Source organism: Apium graveolens, chromosome 6 (assembly GCF_009905375.1).
Source record: "Apium graveolens cultivar Ventura chromosome 6, ASM990537v1, whole genome shotgun sequence".
NCBI classification, from domain to species: Eukaryota; Viridiplantae; Streptophyta; class Magnoliopsida; order Apiales; family Apiaceae; genus Apium; species Apium graveolens.
In genome coordinates this window covers 61,916,141-61,936,833 of record NC_133652.1, presented here as the reverse complement: position 1 = coordinate 61,936,833, position 20,693 = coordinate 61,916,141, and the positions used below count along the sequence as shown (strand labels likewise).

At 35.1% G+C, this 20,693-nt stretch overlaps 4 protein-coding genes across 5 annotated transcripts; 1 reads left to right on the top strand and 3 right to left on the bottom strand.

Annotated features, from left to right (window-relative positions):
* Positions 1 to 1,469: 1,469 nt before the first annotated feature.
* LOC141668331 (uncharacterized) lies at positions 1,470 to 4,629 on the bottom strand. The gene is made up of 2 exons (XM_074475172.1): positions 4,279 to 4,629; positions 1,470 to 2,016 (listed from the first exon to the last, which is right to left on the bottom strand). The coding sequence occupies exons 1-2, from the start codon at positions 4,476 to 4,478 to the stop codon at positions 1,593 to 1,595; spliced, it is 624 nt and encodes a 207-aa protein (XP_074331273.1). The 5' UTR covers positions 4,479 to 4,629; the 3' UTR covers positions 1,470 to 1,592.
* A 445-nt stretch (positions 4,630 to 5,074) lies between these two features.
* On the bottom strand, positions 5,075 to 9,737 carry LOC141668576 (protein ALTERED PHOSPHATE STARVATION RESPONSE 1-like). The gene is made up of 4 exons (XM_074475509.1): positions 8,474 to 9,737; positions 7,240 to 7,415; positions 6,769 to 6,992; positions 5,075 to 6,081 (listed from the first exon to the last, which is right to left on the bottom strand). Exons 1-4 carry the CDS (start codon positions 9,480 to 9,482, stop codon positions 5,253 to 5,255), a joined length of 2,238 nt encoding a protein of 745 aa, XP_074331610.1. The 5' UTR covers positions 9,483 to 9,737; the 3' UTR covers positions 5,075 to 5,252.
* Positions 9,738 to 10,337: 600 nt separating this feature from the next.
* LOC141665169 (protein FAR1-RELATED SEQUENCE 5-like) lies at positions 10,338 to 11,623 on the top strand. Its single transcript, XM_074471150.1, has 3 exons — positions 10,338 to 10,621; positions 10,701 to 11,485; positions 11,601 to 11,623. Exons 1-3 carry the CDS (start codon positions 10,338 to 10,340, stop codon positions 11,621 to 11,623), a joined length of 1,092 nt encoding a protein of 363 aa, XP_074327251.1.
* A 3,622-nt stretch (positions 11,624 to 15,245) lies between these two features.
* Positions 15,246 to 18,115, bottom strand: LOC141663763 (N-(5'-phosphoribosyl)anthranilate isomerase 1, chloroplastic-like). 2 transcript variants are annotated; one of them, XM_074469574.1, is made up of 5 exons: positions 17,919 to 18,114; positions 17,628 to 17,690; positions 16,653 to 17,026; positions 16,050 to 16,213; positions 15,246 to 15,619 (listed from the first exon to the last, which is right to left on the bottom strand). In XM_074469574.1, the coding sequence occupies exons 1-5, from the start codon at positions 17,932 to 17,934 to the stop codon at positions 15,379 to 15,381; spliced, it is 858 nt and encodes a 285-aa protein (XP_074325675.1). In that variant the 5' UTR covers positions 17,935 to 18,114; the 3' UTR covers positions 15,246 to 15,378. The 2 variants fall into 2 exon arrangements, with proteins under 2 accessions (XP_074325675.1, XP_074325676.1); XM_074469575.1 differs by lacking the exon at positions 17,628 to 17,690 and having other exon boundaries at positions 17,919 to 18,115.
* Positions 18,116 to 20,693: the final 2,578 nt, after the last annotated feature.

The following is a 20,693-nucleotide window of genomic DNA, read 5'->3' as shown; positions in this document are numbered from 1 at the left end:
GTATGTCCAGCAGTTTTGGGGAAGTTCTTTTAAACAGTTATCACAATTTAGAATAACCGAATGGTAGTTATCAATTTTATTTAGTTTTTCTGATTTCAACAGTCATGTTACTCGAATGTTGTGATGTGTCTTTAAAGAATATGTTGATTATCTCCTCATTCTGATAAGATGTTTTAAAGAATGTTTATCAAAAATCATGTTAGAAACTTTTGGATGTTCTTTATGTTTGTGTAAATTTTTAAATTAATGGACCAATAATTTTTAATGACAGGTAGTTTATCCTGTAATTTGATTATTATCCTTTCCGTTATGTGGTTAATGTTTAAACTATAAACGTGTTTAAACTATATACAAAAAATAGAACTCTTCATACTATTTCACTACAATATTATACCATTTCTTATCAAAGACAGAATAAGGTAAGAGACGTTATCGAATAATTCGTTGTTAGTGTTTACACATGATGATATTGGTATAAAAATGTTGGTACACATTATCGCAACTTCATGAATATATATCTTTAAAATTTAAAAAATTACCGTATATAACTAAACTCCGTGTGCGTAGCACGGGCAAATAACTAGTAAGTTAAAGTTATAAAAAAAGAATTTGATAAAAAAGATAATGTGTCATATCAAATAAGAATTTCAAAATGAATCATACAATTATGTAGCACATCCAGTGTTATAAAAATCCCCGATTTTAAAAAAAATCCCCGATTAATCCCCTACAAAGTATCCGACCGATTCGATCTTTGAAATCCGATTTATTTTTATGAATTTTTCTTTATTGCAGTATATATGATTATTTATTAAAATTAAAATACTATATTAATTTAAAAATGAATAATTATAGAAATTATGATATAATAAATATATATTTGTTAATAAATAACTAATATAATAATATATTAAATATAATTTAATATTATAATATATCCGATTTTTACTCCGATTAATCATTTCGATTAATCCCCGATTTTCTATTAATCCTAAATCGGTAGTTCGACCGATCTTCCCCGATTCCCGATTTTTACAACACTGAGCACATGAGCACATCTAGTAAGGACATGAACTTTGCAAGTAGGAGGTGTGAAGTTTGATTCCCATTGAATACAAAAATAGTACTTCATTTTAACAATAATTTTGTAAGAATGACATTTTTATAATTTTTCCGTATAAAAAGGCAAAATCGTAATTTCACAGCTATTAAAATGGATCTTTTTACCCTTGTGTTGTCATTATAGTAATAGAGTAATAGATAGATAATAGATGAATCTTACACTTGTTCGTCAAAAATATAAATAAATGAAACTTTAAAAATTTTAAAGTATAAATACATCGTGTAAATAATATATTGATAACTCCTAAAGCAATTTGATAGTCGATCAATAAAATTGGCAATTGGCAACTTAGGATAATGCATCAACATGTTATTATTACCAAAATACCTTAAAAATTGCTAGTTACTTGAACTGGACACCATAAATCCATTACTTGCAAATTTAACCAGCATAATAATTCCAATAACACATGGAACACTAAGAGAGTGCAAAATCCAATGCATGGCAAGATAAAGAAAAAAAACTGCATTCAAGAGTTGGCAACCAAATAATCCTCATCATCATGACCTCCTTCCTCGGGTCTTCCTTCCTCAATTTTCTTTGAATCACCTGACCAACCATATATCTGTCTTCTGGAATCTCTTCTGTGTGTCTTCTTAGCTGTTTCAAGTTCTTTGAACTTCTCCTCAAACTTTGCTTCATCCTCTGGTGAGAAAAAGACAACTTCCTTCTCTCCGAGTTCTTCATACATTTTCTCTATTTTGGCCTTCCACAAGAGGCCCATTTCAGTATCCATCTTATTGTATGGTGTCTTGAGCAGATATTCATCAATCCCACCTGCCTTATCTATGCAACGAAGGGCATGAGTTGTTACTTTCACACGAACATGACGATCTAATATGTAACTAAACAGCCGCTTCTCTTGTACATTGGGTTTCCAAAATCTCCTCGTCCTATCATCAACAAATCAGGCATGCACAACTTAGATTAATTCAAACAAGAAACTTGAGAATAAAATAGTTCTTATTTAAGTTCCTCGACAACTTCGTAAAAAATATTATCTTTGAAGAAACTTAGTTTAGACAGCTTGAAGGGTGAACATAGGTTGGGTCGGTCCCCAACCCAATATACGCGGTTTATAAAAAAGTTAACCCGTTACCCCAAAAATATTCGTCTAACACAACCCTATTATTATATGTAGGGTCGGGTCGGGTCAGGTTAACTGGGATATATTTTCCTTTTAAAATTCAAACTCAAAAGAATAGCAGTACAAGACTGTCAAGCATTTGTGATTTGTCAACACAGCATATATTGAAGATAACAATTTGCTTTAGTTCTTAAAAAAGCTTAATGCGTAATAATATCAGGTCATTATTAACTAAATCTTGTTACTGGGTGCAGGGTGCTTCGAAGTTTGAACATAATCAGGCAATACTAAATATACTACTACTTTAGTGCAAAAAGGCGCCAAACTAGGTCAAAAACCGAGTAAAACACCAATGCAGCAAATGCTATTTTATATGAATGCCTGATATCAACATTTACATCATCTAAAACATCTTAATACATTATATCAGCAAATGCTATTCTATAATGCTGGCTGATTTGGAAAGATTTTAACCAATCTGCAACATTTTGTTTCCAGAAGAGAACATCTAAAAAGAACCAAGCAATTTCTGATTTGCTGAAAGCAATTTCTGCAGGTGTTATAGCTAAACAGCAAGTACAAACTCAAAAAGCTCATCAACACTTTCAGAATTATTGCAGACTTCAAAACACAAAGGAATTCAGAGTATAAACAAACACACGAAGAAATTAGGACAACTGGTCCTAATGGGAAGCAACTTGGCAAAAAAAAGCTCTGCAAAGCAATTCCTTTAATAACTATTTTCCACTTTGAATAACATAGACATTCTTAAAACAACACAAACTGAGATACAACCAGTGAACCAAGTGAAAAGCGACGACTTTAAATGACAAGTGCATTCAAATCAAAATAATTGCCATCACCCTGCTTAGCTTGGAAATTTCAAAAAATTATTAACTAGAAAAACAAGTTAACACTCTGCAGGAAATATTGCAGAACAGCACAGCAGCAAGCACCAAAAATTGACATATCAGAATATTTCATAACACCAACAAAGTGTTGGACACACCCTAGAAAAATTAGATTTAGGTTAAAGGTTAATTGGGCTGGAGTGAATAATGTATATGGGCCTGTAACTACTACGTATATAATCGGGTTGAGTAGGGTTGGTTCAGGATTAAAATCTGTTAAACCATAACCCAACCCAACCCAGCTTAACTGGGTTTTTTAAGATTTGACCCATTCAATTTTTGGCTACTACGTAGGTAGTGTTGGTTCAGGATTAAAATCTGCTAAACCATAACCCAACCCAACCCAACTTAACTAGGTTTTTTAAGATTTGACCCATTCAATTTTTGGCTACTACGTATATAATCGGGTTGGGTAGGGTTGGTACAAAATTAAAATCTGCTAAACCATAACCCAACCCAACTTAAATGGGTTTTCTAAGATTTGATCCATTCAATTTTTGGTTTTAAACGGGTCGAGTTTTTCGGCCTTAAAAAAGGGTTGGTTTAGGTCGGGTTTAGCGGGTCGGTCGGGTTACGTTCACCCCTGTGTTGAACCTTGAATCATAATAAAAATAGAAGCAAAGCTTTACCATGTTATGGAACTTGGTTGCATAAAAACTAATCCTCAATCTAATGCGAAAGAAGAATCAGTATTGTTCTTCCTTGCAAAGGCCATCATAAATGGTCTATTTCTGTACTGATATACTGATGTATGCTCACCTTTTGCAAATGTAGCATTCTTGATTTTGCTGGGTTCGAAAACTATAACTTCACAGATCCTACTAGCTGGATCATTTATATAATTATAAAAAGGCGCAAAACTAAGATCATATCAACCTAAACATAGGTAACGAAAATACAACTAACCAGATATCTGACACTCAAAGCCTGACATCATACTTTGATAGATTGTGATTTTGAACTAATACTGATAACTAACTTTAAAGCTAATAAACCATTAGTACTGAATAACTTGAGAAACTCTTTCTGTGTATACAACACTTAACCCGATTGAAATAGGAGTTGTACACCTAATAACATTCAACAAATTATAAAAAAGAGATACTACTAGTTTCAGCCTTGAGAGAGAGAGAGAGAGAGGGAGGGAGGGTACTAACGTGTTTCCACCTTTCTCGCTAACATTGTTGCCGTACTGAATATGACGTCCGGCGAAGAGACCTCGGTGGGCCCTACCCATAACAACTCTACTATCTGGGATGGATTTTTGAAGAGATTCTTTAACACCAGGTGCTAATTTCTTCTCTCCGCCTATCTTTTTAATCAGTTTCTTCATCATCTCCTTCGATCTGAATGCCATCTCTCTCTCTCTCTCAATTGGGGGAGATTTGTTAATTAGGGTTTTGGGTGGGTTTTGTTTTACTCACAACTCAGCATTTCATTTTGGGGCTTGTTTGTTAGTGCCTACTCCTATTATTTACTTTACTCTCTCTCCCTCCCTCTCTCTCTCTAATAAAAAAGTAAGTTTCGTTATTGTGGTTAGCGAACACTAAAACATATACAAATATGTAAATGGCCTAGTTCGCTTGATTTTAATATTTTTTCGGCAGGGTTTTATTTTTATTTTGAATAGATGAAAAATTCAATTTTTTAAATGCCTGCGCATTTTTTTTGTTAGAATGAAATATTATTGGATTTAGAACGTAATTTGGATGTGGGCTTTTAGTTTTTACGCTTTTTCCCGTTTGAGTAGCACAGTTTGTAACATAATCTAACCAGGTAAAAAAAAATCATCATTTTTATTTACTAATGAGCTGATATTATTTGCTATATAAAATATGATTCTTCATTACTATGTTTAAGTTTACAAGGAAAAGAACCTCGAAGCTATAGTCCTTTCTATGGTCTGCTCATGATAATCTAATTTGGTCGTACTGGTGATCAAGTTTTTGGGGGTAGAATAATAAGTTGATAATGAAAATATCAAGTTTCTGATTACCAGCTACAAAGCAAGTACAGATAATTTTACACCAAGATGAAATAAAATAATTCATACAACTAAGGAAGCAGGGGAAAGGATTTTCATGATGAAAACCTAGAAGATTTGAGATAACGGCTATGAGCTAAAAGATTGTCACTGGGAGCTTCCATTTGGCCTTGTTGATTGACCAATCATCGACCTTAGGTTTTCATAACCTTGCATGCACGAATAAGTATAGTCTGACATTGCTCGGAAAAGCTCAGGTAACCTGATTTTGAGACTCCCCAGTGACTTGTCCCTCACCTGAACACAGTGCTTTTGGTGAGCTTCCACTTCCTCATCCAACCTCTTCTTCAAGCTCTCCACTTGGAATTGTCTTTCGACGATGGGATCCTTAGGATCAGTGTCTACGCCTCTATCAGGATCAAAGTCATCAGGCGGGGTTCTGCGTTGCATGTACTTCTGGTACCAATCCTCAAATGCCTGGCTCTTGCGTAAGTATTCTTTTCTTGTCTCTTCACATTTCTCCTTCAGTTTCATTTCCTCTTCTTGATGAACAATAATGGCTTTTATCACTGCAGAAAATGAGGTAATTGCAGTTTTGGCAATCTCATCCGGAAGTTTCTCCAAAAGGTCATGCCACGAAATGAGGAGGGGTTGGATTGGAGGATTTTGAGTTCTTGGTGGTGACGAAACTTTTTCCTTTAAATTGCTCTCAATGGGAATGAGATTTAATTTCAACCAGCTATTAAGGGCTTGAATGTATTGTTTCTGATTAGTCACGAGCTTGTCGAATTGCAAATGCCATTCCTGAACTACATTCCAAAGCTGGATAGTACGCTCATGGTGATGTCTGCTAGTTTCTCTGGTATACCCACCAGTTTCCCTGGGATTTCCAGCAAGATCTAGGGATTTCAAATCTTCAACAATTTTCAACTGGCTTTGGTGATGCAAGTTCATGGAATCCCACATCTTGGTAGTCCTGAAATTTAAATTAACATTTGAGAGACAGCCTTCTTATGTCAATGTGTCATGATCTCGACAAGAACTCCTCAAAAAAAACTGTAAAGATATGGAGAATCTAGATACCAGCATAATACATAAGCTGTAGCCAGCAACTAGTCTATATTTCTTCCTCACTAGTACACAAGAAGATGGCATTTGTATTTATAGGTTGCAAATAAAACAACTTTAAAATTAACAGTTACAAAATGGAGACTTTGGGCATAAGCAGCAAAACAGTTCCTTTTATATGAGTTCAATCATGGACAGAGTAAATAGCTTAAAAGCTCTAATTGGTCATGCACTTTGGATGTTCCCTAAGACGCTACGTGACACAGATCTTCTGTCAAATGCGTTACTGTAGTGGTTTACTAGATATTGACTCGAAACAGCCGCCACAAAAACTAAATGTGTTCATAATGTCAAGTATACTAAAATATCAAGACCAAACAGCTTATTGAAGCAACACAAAAACATGGCAGTTCACAGGATTTAATTTGACAAATTAGCTGTGTAAATTGGCTTATGAACAGACGCTAGAAGAATACTGGAATAATGAGATCGTCTAAGAACAAACCGCACTGTAATAACAATATAATGAATATGCACCGGAAATATTAGTAATAAAGTTTAAACTTTAAATACTCTCCTTGGAAATATAACTTACTCTTCAACAAGAACAACAAGTTTTGGGTATAGCTGATCGTCGCGTATATGGTTTACTTCTGAAACTGTTGAATCCAAACTCTGCATATCAACTATGTATCTTGTGTGTAAATGACTTACAGCAGCCTTTGTCTTTTCCAATGATTCGGAGCTAGCACCACGTTTTTTCAGCTTGTTCAGCTGGCCAACCTTTCTCTGGTACTCAAGCTTCATAAGCTCACCAGCCTTGACAGAAAGAAAAGAATGGAATAAGATTAAAAAATATTAGCCTGAATTTATGTTGATCTATATGTAACGAGTCGGATGTAGGTTCTAGAGCCATTTCATAGTGTCTTTCAGCAATCAGCCATAACTTATGCATACATACGTGGATATTAATTCAGAGGATCAGAATGCAGCTAAGAAAAAATTAATAGATTGCGGCCAGCAGAACTATAACATAAAATTAACTAATTTAAATGCTCCGACATACCTTCACTTCCTCATAAAGCTTCTTCTCCCATGCCAACAATTTATCCAAAACAGTGGCATGTGTTTCATATTCCTCGGCATCATAATTATCTTTCCCGCCTTCACCATTTGGTATGCCTCTAAATGATTTGTTCCAAGTAATAACACGCATTACCCTTGCTGCATGGTCAATGTGTCCTGCATTGTACAGAGTTCAGTTTGTGAGAACTTGCTCTTGGCAAATATTTACAATAAAAAAAGTTTGACCATTAAAATGTAGCTACTGCCCTCATATTACAACATTGTCTTACACGGTCCTTTTGGCCAGACCAATAACTATTACTAATTTTTAGATAAATGGGGATTTATCATCTGATGAGTGGCATGTAAGCTGTGCGGAATATCATTCTCATTGATATGCCGTTCTTGCAGTGATGGAACACAATTGAAAGGGGCTAGAAAATGCTTTGATATTAACTTCTGCTCGAGGGAGTAATTATGCAACAGTGACTGCATTTTCAATATGTTAAGCGCATAACCAATCACATAAATACATGGAGATGACCGTGTTTGTATACATGGGCGCGCCTACAATAAAGACAAAGTAACCACTTTCATGAAAACCGTACTCTACCTTAGCAAGAAACAAAAATCTAATTTTGCAGATTGGTGAAAGACTGACAACATTACAAATAATATTTTTAGAGGTATATAATAAAAACTATTAGTTTATATCAAGCGTTTCTTTCCACGGAAGAAAGGTTTAACCACACACTAACATGTGGGTCTAGCAAACCTCAAGTACCTAAAAGTGTTGTGCAAATTGGAAGGGGGGTACTAGACTTTGTGATTTAGTACCGACTACCGAGTCTAAATTCTATTATCAAAAAAGTAAGACACTTAACAAGTGCTTTAAGTACTTGTTATCTGTACAACTGATATTCTTAGCACTCCAAACCTTTTATATTCCTCGATTCCTTTGAACTATCTTTAACAAAACTTCTGAATACGAATTTTTCATAAAAAATCCAAGAAATGATGAGACGTGCATGCGATAACAATTTACCAAATTTATGCTACCCGATGCGTAAGTGCCTAAGTACATTAACATGATCTATCACAATCTGTTCTACAACTACAAGCTATACATATTTCCAAACATTCAGGCCAGGCCAACCATCTCAGGAAGTCAATCAATATGGGCATATAATACTTAAAGCTAAGACACAATTTTATTAATACAAAAAGGCAGTCACCTCGATTATCAGCAAAATTAGAGTGATAGTGCAATCTAGTTGCCTCGAGCATCTTCGACACCTCTTGTGCACACTCCGATGCCTTCAAGAAATGATCATCAATGTCACCCAATATCTTCAACAAATTCACACCAGAATGACTACCTCCACCTTTACTATAATTCCCCGGCATTCTCCTCATATCTGGAGGAGCAGTGTTAGAATGCATAAATTGTTTTTCCTTCAACCCTACCATCACCGGTGTCTCCTCCTCCTCAGTTGTAAACCCTTCCATTTTCACTGCATTCTCGGGTGTTTTAGGCTCACTCATCTCACTAAACTTCCCACCCACCATATCACTTTCTCGATTCTTATCATCATTACGATTCCCAATCCCATGCTCACCATACCTCTCATCAAACTCATCTTCTTCCTCCTCATCCTCTTCCCTAACATCCTCCATTTGTCCATGCATATTCTCAACATTAAAAAAGTAATCCCAAGCCATTCCTTTGGCATCCGGAGGCGGTGGAGCCACCGCCACCGGAGTCCTAGGCGAACTCTCCTCCTTCCTTAAACCCCCATTCCTCCTCTTCCTCAACTCCAACCCCCCACTCTCCTCCCCCTCATTCTCCTCCACATTCTCCACACTCTCCATCTTCCTAACCTCCTTTGAAAACACGGGCATTGTAACAGACCGTTGCAAAGGCGTAGCAGGTGAAAAGCTAGGAAGAGGCGGAGGAGGAGGAGGAAGGCCATGATCCTGATCCATCATAGGAGGAGGAGGGGGTTTGGAAACAATGGAAGGAGGATCATTCCCACCTAATTGAACTAAAGGGTCTTGTTGCTGAGCCTCACCTTGAGCATAATCACTCAAAGCAGCACCAGTATTTTTCAAGGCAATTGCATAACCAGAATGGCCAGAAGCAAATGCATTTCGAGCAGTGACAGCATCTTTCATAAAGTTTCTCCTTTCTTTACATCTTGAGACTGATTCTTCATTGTCAATCTTGGATTGAGCACAACCCATTTGATAAAAAAAGAGGTTTTACAAAAGGGGTTTTAGAGAATCTTGAAAAGGGGGGTTTTATTACAGAATCTTGAAAAGGGGTTGGGTTTTATTACAGAACTTAAGGGAATGTTGAAAGTATAGATATAGAGGAGTGTGTTTATGTGTTGTTGAAATTAGGGCAAGGATTTTGGGGGTGGATGTTGGGTAAGAAAAGTTGAGAAACGGACAAATGTTGAAGAGCAGTAGGAGAGGGACAATGTAGTGATGACAATACACTTTGTGTTTGGTTTTGTGCAAGTTTACTTGCTTATTTTTAAAATTGGAAAATGCAACGGTCACGAACTTCGAGGCACTTGCACTGTTGCACCCCTCAATTATTCATCCTCTATTTCTTACTCGTATTTATTACGGTCTCATTTTAAGTGATGATTGATGATTACTAGTAATATGTTTCCTCTTGTGGGCTTGTGTTTATATTTTTTTTAAAAAAAATTAGTAGATTGGAATTACGAAAACTTTAGTTTTTATTTGAGGGGACGGTTTGTTGTAGACCTGAATTTAACAAACACTTTTGCAGCCGTTGATCTGGGATTGGAGGGCTGGATCATTGGGGGGACCGCGAAAATTTTCAGCGGTCCGTCCTGACGGACCGCGGAAAATTTCCGCGGTTGGTACTGCTCCCTAATCCCCAACTGCTCCCTTATCCCCAACATCCCAGCAGATCCTCATTTCACCACACAAAAACATCAAAATTTCAAAAAAAAATCTACTCTCCAAGTTTATATTTTAGGCGATTTTGGGACATTTTCATCAAGAAATTCAAGTTGTTTTGTCAATTCAAGGTATATTTCTTGTCTTAAATTTCACATTTTCATGGCGGATAAATTATTTGCTCGTATGTTTCGTCATAAACGTCAAAATGAAAAAAAAGAGGCTATTGATTGTAATTTACATCTTGATAGTTTAAATAGTAGTGAAGAACCTAAAACCCTTGTATATGTTGAAGATGATGATTTTGTAGATAGAAATGAGGAATTTATTAATTTAGATGACGATTTGGTTGATGTTGAAGATGAAAGTGATGGAAATGAGGTTGAAAATGATAGTGATAATGTTGAGCGTGAGGATGAAGATGATAATGTAGAGGATGCAAATTTGTATGAAAATGTTGATGGGGGGAGTTCCATATTTGAATCAAATTTTTCAAAGTGTGGATGAGGCCGATCATTTTTTTAGGGCTTATGCTTTACGAAATGGATTTGCTATTAAAATTCAAGCTAGCCATCGTAATAAAGACAACGAGATATATGGTCGTTTATATGTTTGTAGGCTTTATGGAAAAAGTGTCGTCGCCGAGAGTAGTCAAAATAAATGGCGTAGAGAGGTTCTTCCTAAAAGCGAGTGCAAGGTGAGGATGTATGTCAATTATCAAAAGAAAAAACGTCACTGGGAGGTAACTAGCCTTGAATTGGTACACAACCACGGTCTTGTTTCCCTTAGTAAGATGAATTTGGTACAACGAGAAAGACATGTCAACACCGCGACCCGTAGTTTGATTAAAACGCTTTATGGTTCGGGGGTTCGTAATTGTCAAGTGATGAATGTGATTGGTAACATTCATGGAGGTAATGACAAAGTTGGTTTCAATGTTCAACATGTTAGGAATGTGTTAAGAGAAGAGAGGAAAAAAAGGTTTGAGATTAGTGACGCCCAAGCGGGGTTGGACTTGTTGCATAGGTTGAATGAAGAAAGTGGTTCTAAATATTTTATTAGGACCGAAGTCGATGAAGAGAATCGCTTGAAGTGTCTAGTATGGATTGATCCGAGATGTATAATGGCTTACCAAAATTTTGGCGATGTTATGGCTTTTGATACCACTTATCGGACAAATAGGTATGCAATGTCATTTGTCCCATTTACCGGAGTCAATCATCATTATCAATCGGTAATTTTCGGGTTTGCATTGATGCGGGATGAACACGCGTCGACTTTTGAGTGGATTCTTCGTACTTGGCTTGAAGGTATGGGGAATAATCCTCCATTGACTATAATCACGGATCAAGATCAAACCATGGCAAGCGCTATTGCGGTTGTACTCCCGAATACTACTCATTTATTGTGTTCTTGGCACATTAGTCAAAAATTCCCGGAGAAATTAGCTCATTATTATTCGGCTTTTCCGGAATTCAAGACGGACTTCAACAATTGCATTTATAAATCTCTCACTGAATCGTAAAGGCACGCCAATACGAGGAAATCTCTCGTAAGACCAAACCTGTAACACCCAGACACAACAAGCAATGCTCTTGCTGCCCTTCCTTGCAGCAATCTCCAAACCCCGGTATATATGAGCTAACACAGCTGCACCCCAAGCATAATAAGGAATCTCCCGCATATTAATCAATGGGTGCATATACCGAACATGAACAAAAGAGCGGTTGATGCTGGGGAAGAGGATACAACCCATAATGAATAGCAGATACGCTTTGGTATGTACAACTGTGGCCCTCATATTGTTCTTCTCAGGCTTCTGTGCACCATATCTCTCAAACAACCACCCCAGCTTGATGTTATTCCGATACAAAGCCTCTTTCACCTCCTCCTCGGTCAAAGGCTCAAACCAATTATTAGTAAAATAGGTCGCCTTGTTCTCTATCACCCCACAAGTCAGCGCATCCCCCTGAACTGACACCCCTAAAATAAACCCTACATCCTCCAATGTAACAGTCATCTCCCCCTGCCTCGTGAAGAAAGTGTTGGTCTCAGGTCTCCAACGCTCCACCAAAGCAGATATCAACCGAGTGTCAGTAGCCAAGACAACAACAGGGTCTGCAAAAATCCCAAACCCAAGCATGTGTAGCAATTCCCGCTGTGGTCTCCTTAACTTCCACAAGTGCAATGACTTGTTCCCCGAATAGCTCTGCAACTCATCTCTCCCTGTACCATCCCAAACATCCTCACTGACGTGATACCAATTATCCCAAATAATATTATGCGCGTTAGGACCCGACAACATATTCCCGAAATCATCAAAATTATCCATACCTGAAAATATTGCCAACAAAATTCATCAATCACCACAATAAAAACACCACAACGTACACAATAAAAACAATCACCACATATATAAACACCAAGTTCACAATACATTCGAAATAACTACCCATTATTTGCAACAAAATTATATGTTAATTGCATCCATACTTTTACACTAACATAACTCGAATTTAACACTAAATTTATCATTACAAATTTGAATTATATATAAATTAAATTAAAATTCGAAGTATAAAAAAATTAAGGGTGGGTTAATAATTCGATTCATCCTACAAATTATCCTAAAATTTCGAATTTACTATTTAGCACTAAAATTATCACGAATAATCCTAAAATTAATCTTACATATTCGAATTATCACTAAAATTGTATTGTAACACTAAAATTCGATTTATAAATAAAATAAGGGTTAATAATTCGCATTATCCTAAATATTATCCTAAAAAATGGATTTTACTATTTAGCACTAAAAATATCACGAATAATTCTAAATTTATTCATAAATTGTCACGAATTTATCCTAAATTTATTCCAAATTTATTCCAAAATATCCTAAATTTATTCCAAAATATTCGAATTAACACTAATATTCGAATTAAAAATAAAAATTCGAATTTAATACTATAAATTAATTCTAAATTAACACTAATTTTAATTCCACAAGGATATTAAAAATTCGAATTAAAATTGTAAATTCGAATTAAAATAATAAATCGATTATTAAAATTTCGAATGGAAATTGTAAATTCGAATTAAAATTAAAAATTCGAATTTAATACACTAAATTAATTCTAAATTAACACTAATTTATCCTAAAAATTGAATTAAATAAATACCAAATTATGAACCCTAGAAATTCTAAAAATTCGAATTTAATCATAGTACGATTCATATGTTAATTCATTACAAAGATTCATACATAAATTAACCCTAAAAATTTGAATTACATAAACAAAATCAGATATAGAACAAGAAAAATACATAAATTTATATTAATAAAACTGTAAATAACAAAAAAGAATCGAATATATACCTTAATGACGAAAAAGGTGAATGATTTAAGCTTTTGGATTGCTGGGTTTTTGCTTGATGCTTCTGCAGCTTCTGCTGGAATCTTCTGCGGCTCCTATGTGATGTGCGGCTGTGTTTGTGTTTGTATATTGTTAAGAGTCTGTATATTGTTAAGAGTCTGTGTTTGCTAGGGATTAGGCAAAAAAAACGACACCAACCGCGGAAATTTTCCGCGTCCCGTGGCTAGGGATATATTAGTAATTTCTATGGACCGCGAAAAATTTCATCGGTCCGCTGTAATCTCAACCTTCTATTTCCCCATCCAAAGGTTACAATTGTGTTTGTTGTGAACCGGTCTACAACAAACATTTGTTGTAGACCGACCCCCTTTATTTGAAAACAATAATTTTTAGAGATTTTTGTATAAATATTCAAATTATAGAAAATATTTATCAAAATACAGATTCCTCGTATGCAATATGTAACCTTTCAACCACATATGCAACCCGCGTCCGTTTTTTTATAAATATTTTCATAAAAAATGATATTTTTGGTAAATTTCTTAATTTTTATCTGGTTTTGATATTTTTGGGTGAAAAAACAAGTATGATGGAACAATAATTGAACACGAACAAATCTTGAGTTATCCGTTTATATTGTTTTATTGTTGATTAAAACTAATGTATATTTTTTTTTCATTTCCAATAAAAAGTTAATTTAGACAAACCTATTCTCTTTTTATGCATTTTACGATTCATCCCACTATATAAACAACAAAAAAGTTAATTTAGACAATCGTATCCTATTTCAATAATCAAATAAAATAAAAATGCAAAGTTCATGCCTCACTTTTACTTTTATCACCGAGCAATGTTATAAAATTCGGTAATAGGGAGATCGGTAAAAATATCGATTTAGAATTAACAGGAAAATCGAGGATTGATAGGATGGATTAATCGAGGAAAATTTTGAATGCATTTTAATATTTTAGTTATTTTCAATTCAAAACCCTTATTTTATTACTAATTTATAAACTAATATTTATTTATCATATTACATATTTAATAGTTATTTAATTTTAATTGAAATTCTATATTATATCAAATAATTTATTTTAATATACCGCTCAAAACGAATATATAGTGATTAATCGGATTTCAAAAATCGAATCGGTCATGTACATTCCAGGATAAATCGATAAAATCGGGGATTTTTAGAATTATACGGAGCAGTACAAATATTTGTCTAATTTCAAGGTTTTATTTTACCTAATTGGAAACAAATCAAACAAATTTCTAACATGATCCCCAATCGATGAAGGAGATGTATTACACTACAATTTAGAAAGAAACTCGATATCTTTCTTACAGCTTTTATATTACCAAAATTTTGTAGGCAAGACTGACCAAAGTCTGCCAAGTTATCATAAGAAAACAAGATTTAGATCTGCAGTATGCAGATCACAAGTCTTATGAGTTTATTACCATTCTCCTACTCAAATGTCCTTTTTCCCTTTCCCCGATGGATCCGATTCATTGCCATTCGGCGCAATTTGCACTTCAATTATATAATACTAGAACTCTAGAAGCATATTCCACGGTTGATTTACGAGCACTTGCATTTTGTTCAACACGTAAGATTTACATAATTGACATTTTAATGAATCAATTAAGACGATAACAAAATCACTAACAAACTAATTTACTTCAGTCGTTAATAATGAGGTGATCATTTATTCATTCCGCCATGAACTCAAAGAGTTTAAAAATGAAGTGTACAAGATGAATCTACATCAAGCTTCAAATTCTAATCTTTAAAACTCAAGTAAGGTTAAATAAATTGAGAGTTAGTTCCCCAAACTCTTATAACTCACAGAATTCACTGCATCGATGAAGGAAGATATTCTTGACTTGTCTTTCCGTAAGCCATCTGAAGCACAAATGCCACTGCTCACATCGACTCCATCCGGCTTTAGAGTGATAAGAGCTTTACATACATTCTCTGGGTGAATACCTCCAGCCAAGAGCCATCCATATTTACTCTTTATTGAAGGTAGCTTAAATTGAGACCAATTGAACCCTTTACCACTGCATGCATATGCACAATGGAACTGTTGTTAGATAATTGTTTACTGTTCGATACGGAATCATCTTACTAAAGATATTAAATATGAACTTTGGTCTGGGTCATGCAAGTGAAAAAGGTAACGGAAACTTCTTAACTTTGAAACAAATAGCAGAAATTAAATTCTTAGTCAACTTATTGTTATGGTTCACAGATTTGGAATGGAGGAAGCAAATCGAAAAGGTAGACTTCACCAGTTTGACTTGAATAAATATTTGTAAAGCACTGAAATGGTCTCTAAGTGATTCACGCAGATGCATTTTAAGTAGCAGATGATTCCAGTTCACGCAGATTAAAAAACTTGGAATATAAATGTTGCCAATACATAGTGGATGAACATCCAAACACATTGTATAATGCTCATGAACTGTTGACCTGTAAAAAGACTCTTACCTGCCACCTTTTGCACTATCCACAAGTATCCAATCAACTAAAGAACATTGTTCATCACATATTTGGTTTAAAAGGTTCCCGTCTTCATCAGCATGTAGGACATAGACTATCCGAATTTCCTTGACTAACAATGGGAATGCAGCCCTTGAAACATCTCCATGAAGCTGCAAACTTGAACCAATTACCAGATAAAAAAAAATGCATCAAGTTAATAGGTTTCTTGGAGCAACTTCATTGGATTAGCTATATGGGATCTTAAGCTAAAATTTAAGGAACGTTGTACAATTTAGTGCTCCAACAATGTTATAGTGGTTCTTTAGAAAGTTACGATCTTCCTTACATGCCTTATTATGGAGAATCAAAAGGCAATCCTTATCTTACTTTTGTTAATAAAATGTTCATTTGTCTCCCTTTTTGCACTTAAACTCTTAAAGAGTTAAAGTACATAGTTAGAGTTTGAATATAATAATATTAGAATACTAGGATGCAAATATAAGGAATATTGTTGCAGGTTAACATGCATTATGTTCTAAATCACCAAGAGCTATTATTTAAATATTATAACCAAGGAATATACTAGGACTCTTTTGGAGTTGCTCTTACCTGCACAAACTCAAGTTCTGCTGCATCTGAAACCCTTAATATTGTGTCAGCATCATCATCAACAAAGACACCAACAGGATTTGCCCCATTATCTCTTGCAGCTTTTGAAATATCCCTTGCAACATTAACTGAAATTGAACGTTTGGAATTAGGCCACAAAATCATTCCAATATAATCGGCACCTGCTTCTGCTGCCAAAACAGCATCTCTAGCAGACATAATCCCGCACATTTTTACAAAAGGTCTACTATCTTCTTGTTCCCCAAGAGTGGCAAATAGTTTTGTTGAACAATGGAGCACGTCTGTTCTTTCTATCTCCCTTAACACCTTCATCCTTGATGAATGTGCTTCCAGTGCTCGTGTCTCCGGCACACCTTTTTATATCAATAATTCATGTTTCAATAGCTATTATTAGTAGACACATTGCAAAGAACGTTACGAATTTATACTAATAGTGGAATGCAAACAACAGTAACGGTCTTCAACTTTGAAAATCATAAAAAGAAAACCTTGGCTTTGCTCCTGTTTACATTTGTGCAAGAGGCACGTGGTCAAAAAACTCTATTTGGAAGTTCAAGCATGAAGCAATAAGAACATCGTAAATGAGACACAAGTAGAGACATAACGAAATCATGAAAATTAAAAAAAGTGTAGAAAGTTAGCATGAAAAAAATATCTAATTGTCAAGTCACGTACTTATAATCAAGTCGGATTCTCGTTATGTCAAACATTGTCACCCTTAGTTTCAATTTAATCCCTCACATGCCACGATCCCATGATCATGACTCACGAGTTCACACACATGCACATAAACAACAGAGAGGAACGACAAAACACTACTTAAATGTAGATTTCCCCTTCCGAGATTGACAAGAACTCGTAAAAAAACATAAATATCTTGATTGGCACATACCACAATCACAGTTTAAACAATTAGAAACAACCAAACATTTATAATATTAAGTATTAACAAACCAAAGCTTTGTCTTGTGTATAAATTTGTTGACATGACTTGAAACTGGTTCCCCATATTCAAACCTGACATAAAGAATACGATCACTTGTCGAAACAAATATGAGTAGCACATTACATGTTACATAAACACAAAAATAGTAAGAAATGAAAGAAGTACACATTGATTAGGAGAAACTAATCAAATATCTTTGGGGCGATTAATCAAACAGCTACACTGCAACTATGAAGGTGTTGATTTACACACCCATTTGATTCTATATATTGTGTGTGTAAGTTGGGGAGATACTGAACCTGAGAAAAGTTGCATTGCAAGTAATATTTGGCGGCTGATATCTGAAGGCTTCGGAGCTCCTTAATTTCCTACGCAACTATAAACTGTGTCGAATGAAGGGAAATTTTATAGGACACTCCTGCGCCAAATAATAATACTACCCAAAATATCCTCTGAGAGGGTATGATTATGCAGTTCTACACTCATTTAAAAAATGAAGAAACCGTTTGCCAAAACATATAGAATATAACTATAAAAAGATATAATACACAATACTGAATAGTGACTGTTTGTAGTCACTTTTAACTCACATAAAAACATTTTTGATATCTTCAACCCAATCTTAGTTAAGAACACTCGCAGAACTTTTAATGTGTAAATCAAATAACACGCTTTTCAAAAAAGACAAGACATTTTATCTACCAAAAAAATGATTAGTGTCAATAATGTATGAAAACTAGAATACAATAATAATAGAATTAAATATCTTAATAGAATGAATAAACTGACATTATATGTTACTGACACGCTACTAACACCTCAAAATACAAGATCAATCTATCCTATAAGTTAATCAACCACTCTAATTCGACGCCTCCAAACCTTCGATCTAATACCATATCCCCCGAAGGTTTAAACAATGCAAATTTAGTGAAAGTAGGTTATCCCAAGTTCTTCTCGGTCTTCCTTTCCTTCTCACACCCGACAACACTAAACCTTCAACTCTCCGCACTGGAGCCGTTATACGCCTCCTCCAAACATGTTCAAACCATCGCAGTCTACCTTACCTTACTTTTTTTTTATTATAGATGCAACTCTTAATTATCTTCTGAAAAACCCATCGGCAATCTATCTAACAAGGTGCGGCCACAAATCCAACGCAACATTCTCATTTCCGCTACCTCTAGACGTTGTTCTTGGGCCTTCGTTACCGCCCAATATTTCGCCCCATACAACAAAGCTGGTCTAATCGCCATTCAATAAAATCTTCCTTTTAATTTTAAAGGAATCTTTTTATCACACAGTACTCCTTAAGCAGCCCTCCACTTTAACCATCCAGATTGGATACGATGAGTAACATCGACATCTATCTTACCATCTTTATGAATTATAGATCCCAAATACTTGAAATTTTCTTTCATAACTAATAAATGCTCTCCAATTCTAACATCAACCCCCTCTTCATCTGGTTTGTTACTAAAATTACACAACATGTATTCAGTTTTTGAATGACTGACTGATACACAAACCCGAAGTCTCCAATGTAACTCTCCATTGTTCTAACTTCTCATTAATCTCAGATTTTTTCTCATTAATAATAATTATGTCATCCGCAAAAAGCATACACCACGGTACAACATCCTAGATTCTTCTAGTGATTACATATATAATTTTTGCGAATAAAAATGGACTTAATGATGATCCTTGATGAAGTCCTATCTTGACCGAAAAATATTGAGTATCACCAACAGGTGTCCTGACACAAGTCAATACTTGAGAATACATTTCTTGAATTACCCTCACATATATTCAGGACACACCTTTACTCCAAACTTGTCCAAATTACGCTGCGCGGAACACTATCATAAGCTTTTTCCAAATCTATAAACAACATGTGCAGGTCCATCCTACGTTCCCTATATTTCTCCATTAAACGCCTAAGAAGATGAATAGCCTCCGTTGTCGACCTTCCAGGCATGAAACCAAATTAATTTTCTGACATCGTAACCCTGCTTCTAAGCCTAATTTCAATCACCCACTCCCATAATTTCATAGTATGACTTAAAAGTTTAATACCACGAAAATTATTACAATTCTGAGCATCACCCTTATTCTTGTAAATTGGAATAACCATACTAAGCTTCCACTCATGTGGTATCTTACCCGTCCGAAAAATAAGATTGAAGAGTTGAGCCAACCACCGCTCACCCTCCTTACCTAAACACCACCATACCTCTGTAGGTATTTTGTCTGGACCAGTGGCTTTACCTTTACCCATCTTCCTTAATTCCAACTCAATTTCTTCACCATTTATAGGTTGTATATTAGAATCGCAATGCGATTGACGAACTGTTTCCCTCTTAATCTCCTCTCCACTTATACGAGACTCGTTAAATAACTGTCTGAAATAGTGATACCATCTATAATTAATATCATCATCCTTAACTAACACTCGTGCATTTTCATCCTTAATAAATCTGAAAAATCCCAAATCTCGTTATCTCCTTTCTCGAGCCTTTGCTGGTGTATAAATTTCATTTGCTCCCTCATTAGTAGATAGACCTATATACATTTCTTCATAAGCCTTATCCTTCGCCTCCACCACAACCCTTTTTGCTAGACGTTTTGCGTCCTTATAGAGAATTTTCTTTGTATCAAATTCCTCTTGTTCATTGCAGCATATAAGCTCCTTAAAGCATGCTTGTTTAACTTTTACTCGCTCTTGCATATCCTCATTCCACCACCAAACCTCTTTTTTATCCTGAATTTTCCCCGAGGTGATTCCCAACATATCTTTAGCCACACCCCTAATTAAAGAAGCCAAATGATTCCATATTTGGTTTACATCATCCCCAACAAAGCTTCTTTGTTCTAAACCAATTCTTTCCTTGAAAATCCATACTCTTTCACCCTTCAGATTTTTTCATAAAATACGCGACGTCGTCTCCTGAATACCTACTATTATCTTTCTCCTCATAAAAATATCCATTACCAATAAACGATGTTGTGTAGCACACATCTCATCCAGAATCACTTTACAATCTTTGCAATTTTTGTTGCGTCTTCTCATAAGA